Genomic DNA, 12,533 nt, shown 5'->3' on the forward strand with positions numbered 1-12,533 from the left:
ATGGCCACAATCTGACAACCTGGCTTTCTTATGCCTGAAGTGAGCTGAGGGTCTCACAGGAAAAGACTATACAAATCCTGAGGTTTAAGTAGTATTGTTTATTCTGGATTGGCAAAAAGAACACTATTCACCAAACTGGATAGTGAATTTTGAGCATAACTGGACTAACATTAAAACACAACAAATAACCCACAAAACAACAGAAGCCCCATAAGAGTACAGCTTTATTTGTTTTTAACTGCACTTCCATTTTAAAGGATAACAAAAACTGTTAACATAATTATCCTCTGGGTGGGATAAAATCATGCTACTATCACTAATAAGTAACAACTTTTTTAGATGTCAGGGATGGTGATTTACAACCTTAAAGCTTCAGATTTCAGCCTTATCTGAATCTGAAAATAGAAGCTAGAGTAATTAAATCTATACTAGAAATATTCACTGATCAATTTCTATCTCATTGCATGCAAAAATTAAAATGTTAAAAGTCATCTTAACAGTGGGGCTCATACCTGGATATTGTCGAATGGTGGACACAGAGCTGGTGATCGGGGTGTAGGTGTGAGCAGCCAGTGGGTATGCAGAAGGTGGGTACGTTGGCAGAAAGTACTGGAACTGAACAGGAACAGATGGTCTATAGATGGAACACAGATAATATGAACCACAATGGTTTTTCTTCTTTCCCTTCAAATGATCCCATCCCCTACAAACTCTTTTTACTTTTAATTGCCATACTAACGTTTCCCAAATTGCATCCCAAACAATTATATCAAAGGATACAGACCTAGAGAGAGTAATATTTTAACATGGATGGACCTAGAGATGATCATACTAAGTGAAGTAAGTCAGAGAGAGAAAGACAAATACTATATGATATCACCTACAGGTGGAATTGAAAATATGACACAAATGAACTTATTTACAATACAGAAACAGACTCACAGACATAGAAAACAAACTTGTGGTTACCAAAGGGGAAAGAGGCAGGAAGGGATAAGTTAGGAGTCTGGGATTAGCAGACACAAACTACTATATATAAAATAGATAACAAGAAGATCCTACTGTATAGCATATATATATATATATATATAAAACTGAATCACTTTGATGTATACCAGAAACTAACAACATTGTAAATCAACTGTACTTTGGTAAAAAAAAAAAAAGAAAAGAAAAAAACTAATAAGTATTTTTATACACCACAATAATCAAACAAGAATATTTAAAAATGATCCAATTCTGAAATTACTTCATGTGCACTCCACCAGGTTCTCACTGTGGGGTGGGAGAAGGGAGATACAAATACAGAATGGGGGAGGTAATGGGGCTGGACCAGAGATACCAGAATGTACTTAGTCTTTAAAATGTTATATACTTCCTACCTCTGCCTGCTGAAAGGGCCTAGAAGTGACAATCCAGTAACAACAAACAGAACTAACGGCTAGATCTTAGTTTCTAAATGATGCAAAGGAACCAGGGCTCCTTGGAGAAATGGCAGATTCCAGGGCTCAGAGGGACCAAGTTCAGGAAGAGTTTCAAGTATCTTAATGTGGTGAGAAGTAAGGAAGGGCTAGAATGACCAGGACATAGCAAAACCCAGGAACTAGTCTGAAGGGGCTCCCAAGGACGAACCTGGAGACAATTTGAGCATCGAAATAGATGACAGTAATAGATTATAATTATGAATAAATAAAACCAAATCCATGAGCCCATGCAGATGTTCAAAAATAAAATACACAGCAAAATAAATAAATGAGGATAGATGAACTTTCTTTACATCAGAATGTCAACTGATAAATATCAACGAAATGATCGAACAAGTCACTATCTTGCAACCATCACATTGCAACCATCAACTGATTCAGCCAAGAATCGTCAACAGAAGCAAAACTACTGAGTGAAAGCTTATAAGGACACTTACAGTCTCAAGGTATTTCCACACAAATTAGTTATTTACAAAAAAGAAAAGTACACCTTTACAGCAGAAAAATCTGCCATAACCTTCATTAAGTAATTAATGTTGAGATAACTATTAATGGGACAAAGGGAGAGCATGAGCTCTCTGATGTAATAACAGTGAGAAGAACATATCACCTACTGGTATTCACTTCAAAAATGCACAGCCTCAATCTAACTACGAGGAACAATCCGACAAGCCCAAATTGAAGAATATTCTGCAAAAACAATGGCCTGTCTATACTCTTCAAAAATTTCAAAGTATGAAAGAGAATGGAAAGCTAAAGGATCGTTTCAGATACCTGTACTGTGGTTAAGTAAGAACAGCTTTGTTCTCTAGAGATGAAAATGGAAATACTTAGGGATAAGGGGTCACGATGCTGCCACCCTCACACTCAAAATGGCTCAAAATAAATTAAAAAGAGAAGTACACAAGTCAAAAAAAAGATACTAGAACACTCATCAAAAGGAGAATGAATAAATACAGCACAGTTTCATAAAATAAAAGAAATTACACAATGTATTAGATTTTCAGGGGGAAAAACTGAAAATAAGGAAATACATGCCATATTTGTGGGACAATTGGTTTCACTGAAAAATCAAAACAATTCGTGCCACGATGGGGCACATTCCCTCCTACCTATTGTCACTTCGGGTTTCCATAGCCACAGGATTTGGAGAGGCTCGATGTCCGGAAATGGGAATCAGGCTACTCCTCTCTGCAGGGTAATCGGGTTGGATCCGAGGAGAAGTATGTGTGATTTGCTGAGGCACCACCTTAGCTACAAAAAGTATAATCCAATTACATTACTGCTCATATGCTTTCATTGGCATGCCAAAACATTCTTGGCCAGCAACAATCTTAAGAATGCAAATAGTAATAAGAAGCCTGGATTTTTAGTTTTCATCAAAATAAAAAATGAAAAGATGAGTACCTATGGTTCAACTGAATTATTTCAATCCAATAATCCACTGATATATTTACACTGCTATCTGTTAAAGCAGGGTTCAACATTAATACTTCATCAAAAACATCAGCAACTAGGCCCTTTTCCCCTGACCTGGCTTCTTGGAGACCTTTTTTTTTAAAGGAGAAAACTTAAAAAAAAAAAAAAAAAAAAAAAAAAATCAACAAAAATTTGAATACAAAAATGGCAAATACCTTAGATTCTTCTCAGGGGCCCATAACTAATTAGTAATTATATAGCTAGTAAGTAATGAGAAGGTCATTTTAATTTCCAAGTCTTAGTTTCCTCATCTATGAGGAGGCCTTCTCTAAAAAATCACTTAATTTCTAAAGTCTTCTGAGTGTCCTGTGACTTTGCATAATATTTTATGGCAAAATCAAAATGATCATACAGTTTTCAAATTTAATTCTATCTGTAAAGACCCAAGTCATACGAATGGCAGGCACGCAAACACTAGAGACTGGGAGGACGCCACCACGTTACCCAAGGTGCAGCACACTGAACGCCAAAGGTAAGCAGCAACCCCCCCGGGCCCAGATATTTTCTGAGGGAGGCAGCTGGAGAAGTTTCTGCAGGATGATGGGTGAGATGCCCAGTCTGACCAGCGAGGATGGCCTCTGCTGGCTAACGCAGAGAGAAGCTGGCATGATGTATTTTCCATCAGTAGTCAGTCGAGAGGGTGCTGAGGGAAAAGTGACTAAGCCTGTGTTTTCACTGTGCCCATAAAAGGTAGGAGAAAATTATGCTTCCAATAAAAAAGCAGCTGTGTTTGGCAGAGTAGCTAAGCATCAGATGGTAACCACACACACACATGAATCATACCTTCACTTTTTCCTAATTAAAAGGGCCATACATCCTCAATTATTTAGAAAAAAAAAACTTCAGGAAAAACATAATGCAGAAATCATAAGTTGGGGCTATTTTCAAAGATAATCCCTGTTTTCTGTAGGCTGCGATCATCTGATTCTGCTTTTTATAATTCTGAGACCACTGTTATGTGTGGAGAAAATAAGGGTGGCATTCTATTGGAAACGGGCATTCATTGCAGGTGAAAACCCTATGCTTGGGGTTATCAGGCTTTTCCCCTGATCCAACACATTCCTATTAATAACAATGGGTGAATTCAATATCTAATCTCACCTGGAGAAAGCAAGTGACACTTAGAAAAAGCCACTTAGGTGATTTTAATATAGCTCTTATGCCCTCAACTTGAAAATCAATGCTCTAGGGTTAATATCAGGTTTCCCTTCTCAACTGAGGCCTTTCTGTACAGGGATCCCATTATGATGTAACAAATATCTGGGTTACTACACAAGAGGAAAACAAAACTAGAGCATAAACCTGATGGAACTTCGACAAAAGCAATCACACTAAGTAGATGTTTAAATCTGTATGGACACTTCTGTCAAATGATTTTCATATCTAGAATTTAGTAAATGGTAAAAATTCAAAGATAAATGAGCTGCGGAGTTAGAGAACACAGCAATACAGTAACTTAGGACAGGTAAGAAGTTGGTAGTTTTAGCCAAATGAATGAACATTATTTGTCTCCTGCTACTTTCAGTGAGTTTACTTCCACAGTGTTACTCTTAGGAAGACACAGCGACATTAACAAGAACTGATCTCTAAATAATTCTCCACAGAGAGGGTTCAAGACGCAACCAGACAGCCCCCTAGGGTACGCTGCCCCTCTTTACTGGTCTGATTTTCTTCATAGCTACACATTCCCTAGTGAGACTCTCGACTATAAAGATGAAAAGAAGGGGCTTGGCTCTGACTTGACAGCGCTGCGGATAACTGATGACACTGTTAGGTATAGCCAGAAAACAGCCTGAAATGACAACATGGAACAATCAACGATCTTTTTCAACGAAAGTGCTGTAAAGCCGAACCCCTACCCCCACCGCCAGACTTCACAGAAGTGAGATTAAATTCAGAGGGTGTGACAGAAGTTTGGTTTCTCCAATGCCAAGCTGGAGTGAGCAGTAACGTGAGAAAGACCGCAGTTATCTTCTCTGCTAAAAGCCATCTGTGGGGCTGAGTACCAATTTAAGGGCTGGAATGGCCCAGTTATTTAAAAGAGGAGCAAGGGTTTCCTGGGTCCTACCGTTATTTTGGAAAAGTGCCCTCAAAGTTTGCTAGGAGGGCTGTGGAAGCTGCAGCCTGTCACACATGCAAAGGAAGGAAGCAGGGAGGGAGGGACCACCCCAGTGCTGGGACACAGCAGGTAGGGGGGACACTTCTGTGTCTGGTCACCAAATTTCTGACCATCGAGTATGTCAGTGCATCCTCTCACAAAAGGCAGTCTTACTTCTAAAAGTACAGCAGATTAAAAATATGGCAGCTGTCCCACATCTCTGGAAGTGAAGGAGAGTAAGATGACACACTCACTGTTACAGAACCAAGGCATAGGTAACACTAGAAACTAAAACCTGTGACTTGTGGGTTAAAGAAGGAAGTGTTCTGTCTCATAGGCCACAGCCTCTGCTTTGGAAGCTGTGACAGTGAGCTATCAGCTCTGACGATAGGCGTTGACAACTTGCCGGCCAAACCTTGCTGATGCCTGTTTTGGCCCATGAGCTAACAATGGGTTCACACTTTTAAATGGCGGGGGGGGGGTGGGGGGGTGGGGGTGGGGGTGGGGCGGGGAAATCAAAAGAAGACTATTTTGTGACACCTGAAAATGACATGAAATTCAAATTTCTGTGTCCATAAAAAAATCTAACTGAAACACAGCCACACCCATTTGTTTACATATTGTCCATAGCTAGGTAGTTGCACACACCCACGAGGCCTGCAGAACCTAAAGCACTTACGATCCGGCTCTACGGAAAAAGCTTGCCAATCCCTGCTCTTGATCACTAAAGTCTGGCTGCCAGAAACTTTTCAAAGATGTTTTAATACTGAAATATACACATATTTAAAAGGGGAATAAACAAAGCCTGGAAGGAATTTTAGGATGGTCATGAAGTACCTTGGGTGGCACCCAGATAAGAACCTCGGGGAAGTGACTTGAGGGTTAGCATTCTTCCCACTGTTGCATCACCCAGAGATTTTTCCTGAACAATCTGTCAGTGTACAAGGTCTCTTCACTCCAGACCTTTGCTTCTTTCTTGCTTTTCCTGTTGTTCTTGTCAAACTTTTATCAGTAAAGTTAACTTACTTTTTTAAAAGGTAAACATAGAAAAGGTAAAGGTTGATGAATAAGTCAAAAGTGGAGTTTAAGTAGTTTACTTTGAGCTCTCAGAGACGGTTATCTTCTTTTTTCTCCCCCTACCATCAAAATGCCAAATCTGTATATGAAATAATACTCAAAGTTAAAGTCAGTGTTGCTTTGAAAATTAACAATTAAAAAAAAAATCAACACTAGCCAGCTATATGAAGACCTGGTCAGCGGGGCTGAAAAATTCCTTGTAAGCTTCCGTCTGCAGGCTGCACGCCACTTACCAACCGGGATGTTTGAGGTGGTCACTGCTGTAGCATGGGATGAATGTGAGGGCATTGTCATGGTAACAATTGTACTCGTGGGAGCTTGTGTGTGTGACACCGATCCTGGAACAGGAGAAGAAGGGAAATTCTTCAACAATGGCCTCTCTGCACACATTACAGATTCTCAAAAACCCAAGAAAAGCTCTTGGGAAAAAGTAAGAGAATTTTTCTAACCTAACTCTTGTTCTCTGCCTGAAGCTGAGAAATAAAAAATGAACCCACGCCTTATGCCTCCTTCTTCCCCGGCAGGAAGAGCAGGGCTGCCGACTTACCAGCCGTGGTTGCGGAAGGAATGGTGTTGGTTGCCAAAATAGGTGCTACCGTTGCTGCAGCCACCGGTGTGCCAGTGCTGAAGATCGTTTTCTGTGGGGGGGACACCCCACAACACAGTTAGAAACAAGAACATCTCCCACCCAATCCCGCTTAAACGCAATCACTGCCTTCGATATTGCCAGGCTTTTAGCGAGTTTTGCACAGTTCTGGTTTTAACCCACAGAGTAAACAGATGGCTCTTCATCTCTGGTTTTACCTGAGCCATGGTATGGAGCTGCTGTTTTGGCGTCCCTAGCGCAGGGTGAGATGGCAGTGTGATTCTTGTCGTCACATCCCGCGACTGGGCAGGACGTTGAATACTAATCGCTGCAGACGGTGGATGCTGGAGAGACAGAGCTGGCCGACTGGGAAGACAGAAAAGACATTACGATCTAGGACTTGTCTCCAGACGCAATGCAGGCAGTCAAGGCCACTTACTGTCTGGTGCTGGGTCACAGTCAGAGTTTTATTTTTCACAGGTCTGTGAAGTCCACAGGTGAACCAATGAAGTTAACTGCCCATCGAGTTTCTCTCCTGAAACTGCCGTAAGCCTCATTTTAAAAGGTATCAACATGTACCATGAACCAAATAAATTAACCCTTAGTCATACTGAGTATCCTCGATATAATTAATCAACACTCTCTGACCATCTCGAGTAAACATTACTATAACGAACACGTTTCACTCTGTGAACAAAGCTGAAGATACGAACTAAGGTTCTAACTGTTATGAGGTAATATTACAGAAAACCTTGATTAACGGAAGCTTAACCTGTGACCTTGAAGCACTGACTTCCTTCCCCCAATTTTATATCATCCTTTACCAGAAGATAAAGTTACAGTTATGACTGCCTCATAATTGAAAGGGATATCAACATAGATGGCATGTCAAATTAACCGGGAAGCATGCTACTGAAATTGCAAAAATGGTAAGAAAACTTGACAGTGTATCAAAGTTGACATCTCAAACAGAGGGGAGAGAATGGGCTATTTAATAAATGATGCTAGGAAGATGACATAGCCATTTGGAAAAAATAAAATTAGACCCATACTTCACACAGTACACCAGGATAAATATGAAAATGATGAAAGGTTTAATGGAAAATAAAGAAGTACATGAAGAAAAGATAGAATTCTTTAATAGCCTTGGAGTGGGGGAGAGCTTCCTAACAATTAAAAGCTCTCAAAATCCAAAAGCTATAAAAAAATCAAGAAATTTGACTCTGTAAACCAATAAGCAAACCTCCTAACACAGTAAAACACACTACAAGCAAAGTAAAAAGACTCATAGGGGGCTTCCCTGGTGGCGCAGCGGTTGAGAATCTGCCTGCCAATGCAGGGGACATGGGTTCGAGCCCTGGTCTGGGAAGATCCCACATGCCGCGGAGCGACTAGGCCCGTGAGCCACAATTACTGAGCCTGTGCATCTGGAGCTTGTGCTCCGCAACAAGAGAGGCCCGCGCACCGCAATGAAGAGTGGACCCCACTTGCCGCAACTAGAGAAAGCCCTCGCACAGAAATGAAGACCCAACACAGCCAAAAATAAAATAAAAAAAAAAAAAAAAAAAAAAAGACTCATAGGTGAAAGTGTAATCTTAATATACGAAGAGCTCCTAGAAATCCATGAGAAAAATAACAGCCCAATAAAAAAAAACAGGCCAAAAAAAAAAAAAAAAAAAAAACAGCCCAAGGATATGAATAGTCAGTTTGCGAAAAAGAAAACACAGATGACCCCTTAACAAAGGGAAAAGACTAAGTCTTAATCAGAGGAAGAGAAATGTAATTTAAAAGACACTGATACATCATCGTTCACCTATCACATTGGCAAAAATCCAAAAAACTGACAGGGTACTCTGTTGTTCAAGCTGTAAGGGAACAGGCACTTCTAAATATTCTGGAGGGAGTATAAATTGGTACAAACCCCATGGAAGGCAATAAGACATAGGTATCAAAATTACAATCACATATACCCTCTGATCACTTTTGGGAATTTATCCTACAGATATTCTTGCACACATGCATAATGACAAGAGTACAAAGTTATTCACTGCAATATTATTTATGATAGTAAAGTATAGAAAACAACCTCAAATCCATTTACACGATGGGTCATCATACTACTGCTAAAAGAACAACGAAACTCCACGTACTGAAATGGAAAGCTTTCAACATATGTTGTTATATGAAAAAAACCCAAAGAGGAACATACGAATCATGAGACTGACACACTGCTGGCTGCAATAAGAGGGCAGCTTAGGAATCTATGAATTAAACAATTTTGGGGGTAAAAAGGATAAAAGTTAAGAATTGCATCTTAACAGTGAATTAAGATGAATTACAGTGAATTCGACTGTATTTAAAAAACATTGGAAGGATACCCCAAAAGCTATAAACATGTTACTTTACAAAGGCAAAGGGAAAGGAACATAGGAACTTGGTAGACGTGCGACAGGGGAGTGATACTCCCTACTGAATACCTTTTTATGTTTTTGTATTTTGGAACCATGTGATTATAAATCAGGAAGAAGAAAACATGAAAAGTTGAGCCGTAAGGGTGAAATGTGATTGGGACCTCACGTATCCAAACTAACCAATGGTTTCATCACAGGGATCCTCTCTCAAAATGCTTTAAGATCAGACCTGATCCTAGGTGCAACTATGACACTTGGTGGAACTTATTGAGGAGAAAGCCTACTATTGAAGACTGGATTTTTAATAGTTGATGACTTAGGTCACCAGAGTACAGTGAAAGCTGCTCACTCCCAGCATTTACAATGAAATGCATTCAGAGAGATACGTGAATACATAATTAAAATAATCACAAATTTTAGGATGGAGGAATCTAATTATGGGAACAATTCTGAAGATACCTGTAACAAAGAAGAATGCCAACAGAATCACCCAGAAAGGATCTCCTAAATTCAAACTTAAACGTGCTCATATTTTAAGAGGTCCAGCTCATACAAAAATATACCCCCAAAAGAGCATTTCTATTAAGTATTTAGATATGTTAAGTGTTTCTGAAAACATAGACTATACTAGTCTTTGATTTTCATTTACTCTAATGAAAAATAACAAGTGTTAATACATAACAAGTGTTAATGACCATTACATGTCAGGCATGTAGTAAGTACTTTATATATTAATATTAATGTATACATATTTACATATTAATATTTATATATTAACTTCTATATCAAGGGAGGTAACATTACTGCCATTTTCTAGGTGAGGAAATTGAGACATTTACTCTTTACTCTTTCACCTAGCACTCCCACTTCCAGGAATACACCTTGAAGGCACACCATCACAAACATGCAACATATGCCAAAATGCCCGTCAGTACATCCATTAGCTAGGAAGTCAGACATTAGGAATTTGTCACAGTTATAGATAATTTAAGTAGGAAAATCATCTGATCATTAGGGTTTTGCCTGTTTAATTCCCTAGTGTATTTCCAGTGCCTAGAGCAGTGACTGGCACAGACGAGGCACACAATAATATTTGTCACAGGAGTGAAAATACAGTTATATGCTAAAAATATATCTGACAAAATCCAATATCCATTTTTTAGTAAAAACAATAAACTGGAAAAGATAATTCAACAACATGGTTTAAAAAAAAAAATAACCCTCGTTTTCACTGTAAACACATTTATACCTTTTGAATTTCATCATACCATCTGAATATATTAATTTTTTGAAGGTACTATAAAAGTTAACATGAATAACACAGTCTATTTTATGTTGGGCTGTTGTGTCTCTTTGTACCTCCGGCAATACTTTCAATTACCGAGAAGTAAAGTGTCTTCATTTTATTGAAGAGGGAACTAAGGATCAGGGAAGTTAAAAACACTTGCCTAATGGCACACAGCTAGTAAGTGACAGAGCTAGTGGTTAAAGTTAAGTCCTAGGCACTACTCTGCACTTAAGTGTTATTTTCTTCAGAGCTCTGTTCTGGGCCCTCTTCTCATTGTATTTATTCCCGATGGGTAGACTCAGATACCTAGAGCGTTAACTGTAGCCTGCGTTAATGACTTCTCAAGCACAGGCATCTCTTCAACTACCTGTTGCCACAGACACACTCAGTATCACAAAACTTAACCTTCTCTTTAAAATCTGCTTTCGGGGCTTCCCTGGTGGCGCAGTGGTTAAGAATCCGCCTGCCAATGCAGGGGACACGGGTTCGATCCTTGGTCCGGGAAGATTCCACATGCCATGGAGCAACTATGCCCATGATCCACAACTACTGAGCCTGAGCTCTAGAGCCCGTGTGCCACAACTACTAAACCCACATGCCTAGAGCCTGTGCTCTGCAACGAGAAGCCACCGCAACGAGAAGCCCGCACACCGCAACGAAGAGTAGCCCCGACTCATTGCAACTAGAGAAAGCCCGCGTGCAGCAACGACCCAATGCAGCCAAAAATAAATAAATAAATCTGCTTTCTTTCCCTTGTTTCTTTTTCATTTACTTGGTCAAGCAAGGAGGAAACCAAGGAGGCATCTCAGACTGCTTCCAACTGGTAGACAAGTCTTCCGGAGGGTCTCTAGTTCCCGACAGCTCTGTTCTCCATGCCCTATCCCCCTGCTTTTGTCCAGTGAATCACTTCTTGTTCATATTGCCGAAGGCTCTTTCCCCGGCACCCACATAATCGATGGCAAGCATCAAGAAAGACCACTGGAACACTGCATGCTCCCGGCAAGACTCTCACGCCACTGCCTTCCCCAACTTTCACAGCTTCCCCAGCACAATACGCTTGGGGGTCGTGAGGACAGATACCTTGATGTCTTCATCCCTGATTGTGTCACTCGCAAGAAGCATCAGAGACCATCCCTCATCGACCAGACTCTCTCCCTGTATGGCTCTGTAAATCTCTTAACTGTACTGGCTTCACTTCTCAACCACCCAACCTTTCTACTATACCCTCTGGACTCACAATCCATCTTTAGCAAAATCTCCTGTATCCTCAACCTCTTCTGTGAATATATCCACTATCTTCCTGCCCTAATGAATCTTGGTTCTCCCTGAGAACGCTGCTTCCCTCGACAGCCCTCTAAACTGGGAGCCATCTTCTCTCTCATAAACCTCCTCCCCATCTACATTGCCTTCCTAAATCACCTCCTCCCAAACTCTTCTGTGGACTCCAGACTCATATATTAAGCCTTCTCAACATCTCCACTTGGGTGCTCAGAAGTCAGCACAACCTTAAACATGCCCCAAACCAGAGTCTGGAATTCCTCCCCAAACCTACTCCTCCCATTCTTCCCCATCCCAAGTTTAGGCAACTCCACTCTCCCAGCTGCACAGCCAACCGGCCCTAGCATAAGCCTGACTGTTCTCATTCTCTAATAACCCCGTACGTGATTCCTCAGAAATCCCCTCCGCTATCTTCAAAGTTCTATTCAGAATCTAACCACATCTTTCCACCTCCAATGACCATTTCTCCTGGATTCCTGCCATACTCTTCCCAACAACCTGCTTCCAACTTTGCCTCCCCACAGCCTACTCTCTCCAGCAACCAGGCTGATGCAGCTACTTCAGATCATGGCGCTGCTCTGTTCCAAACTCTGCTAAAGCTTCCCATTGCCCCCCAGCACAGGCCAAATCCTCAGAGTGGTTCATAAGGCTCGGCATGACCTGGGGACCTTGCTACCTCCTAAAATAATCTCTGGCCACTCTCCTACCATTAGCCTCTTGCTGCCCCTTTATGTGGTAAACATACTCCTGTCTCAGGGCCTTTGCACTTACTGTTCCCACTGCCTAGAACACTCTTATCCCAGACAGCCATATGGCTCATTTCACATCTTTC

At 40.7% G+C, this 12,533-nt stretch overlaps 1 protein-coding gene across 6 annotated transcripts in view; it reads right to left on the reverse strand.

The window, feature by feature from the left end:
* SAP130 (Sin3A associated protein 130) overlaps positions 1 to 12,533 on the reverse strand; it is a 72,131-nt gene that overhangs the window by 45,004 nt on the left and 14,594 nt on the right. For all 6 annotated transcript variants that reach the window (XM_059927717.1, XM_059927716.1, XM_059927715.1 and 3 more), the window contains 5 exons: positions 6,943 to 7,090; positions 6,686 to 6,776; positions 6,372 to 6,476; positions 2,597 to 2,738; positions 513 to 634 (listed from right to left, as the gene is read on the reverse strand). In XM_059927717.1, coding sequence (XP_059783700.1) covers positions 513 to 634; positions 2,597 to 2,738; positions 6,372 to 6,476; positions 6,686 to 6,776; positions 6,943 to 7,090 — 608 coding nt within the window. The remainder of the gene's footprint in view (positions 1 to 512; positions 635 to 2,596; positions 2,739 to 6,371; positions 6,477 to 6,685; positions 6,777 to 6,942; positions 7,091 to 12,533) is intronic.

This window comes from Balaenoptera ricei, chromosome 7, assembly GCF_028023285.1.
Source record: "Balaenoptera ricei isolate mBalRic1 chromosome 7, mBalRic1.hap2, whole genome shotgun sequence".
In the NCBI taxonomy this organism is placed as follows: domain Eukaryota; kingdom Metazoa; phylum Chordata; class Mammalia; order Artiodactyla; family Balaenopteridae; genus Balaenoptera; species Balaenoptera ricei.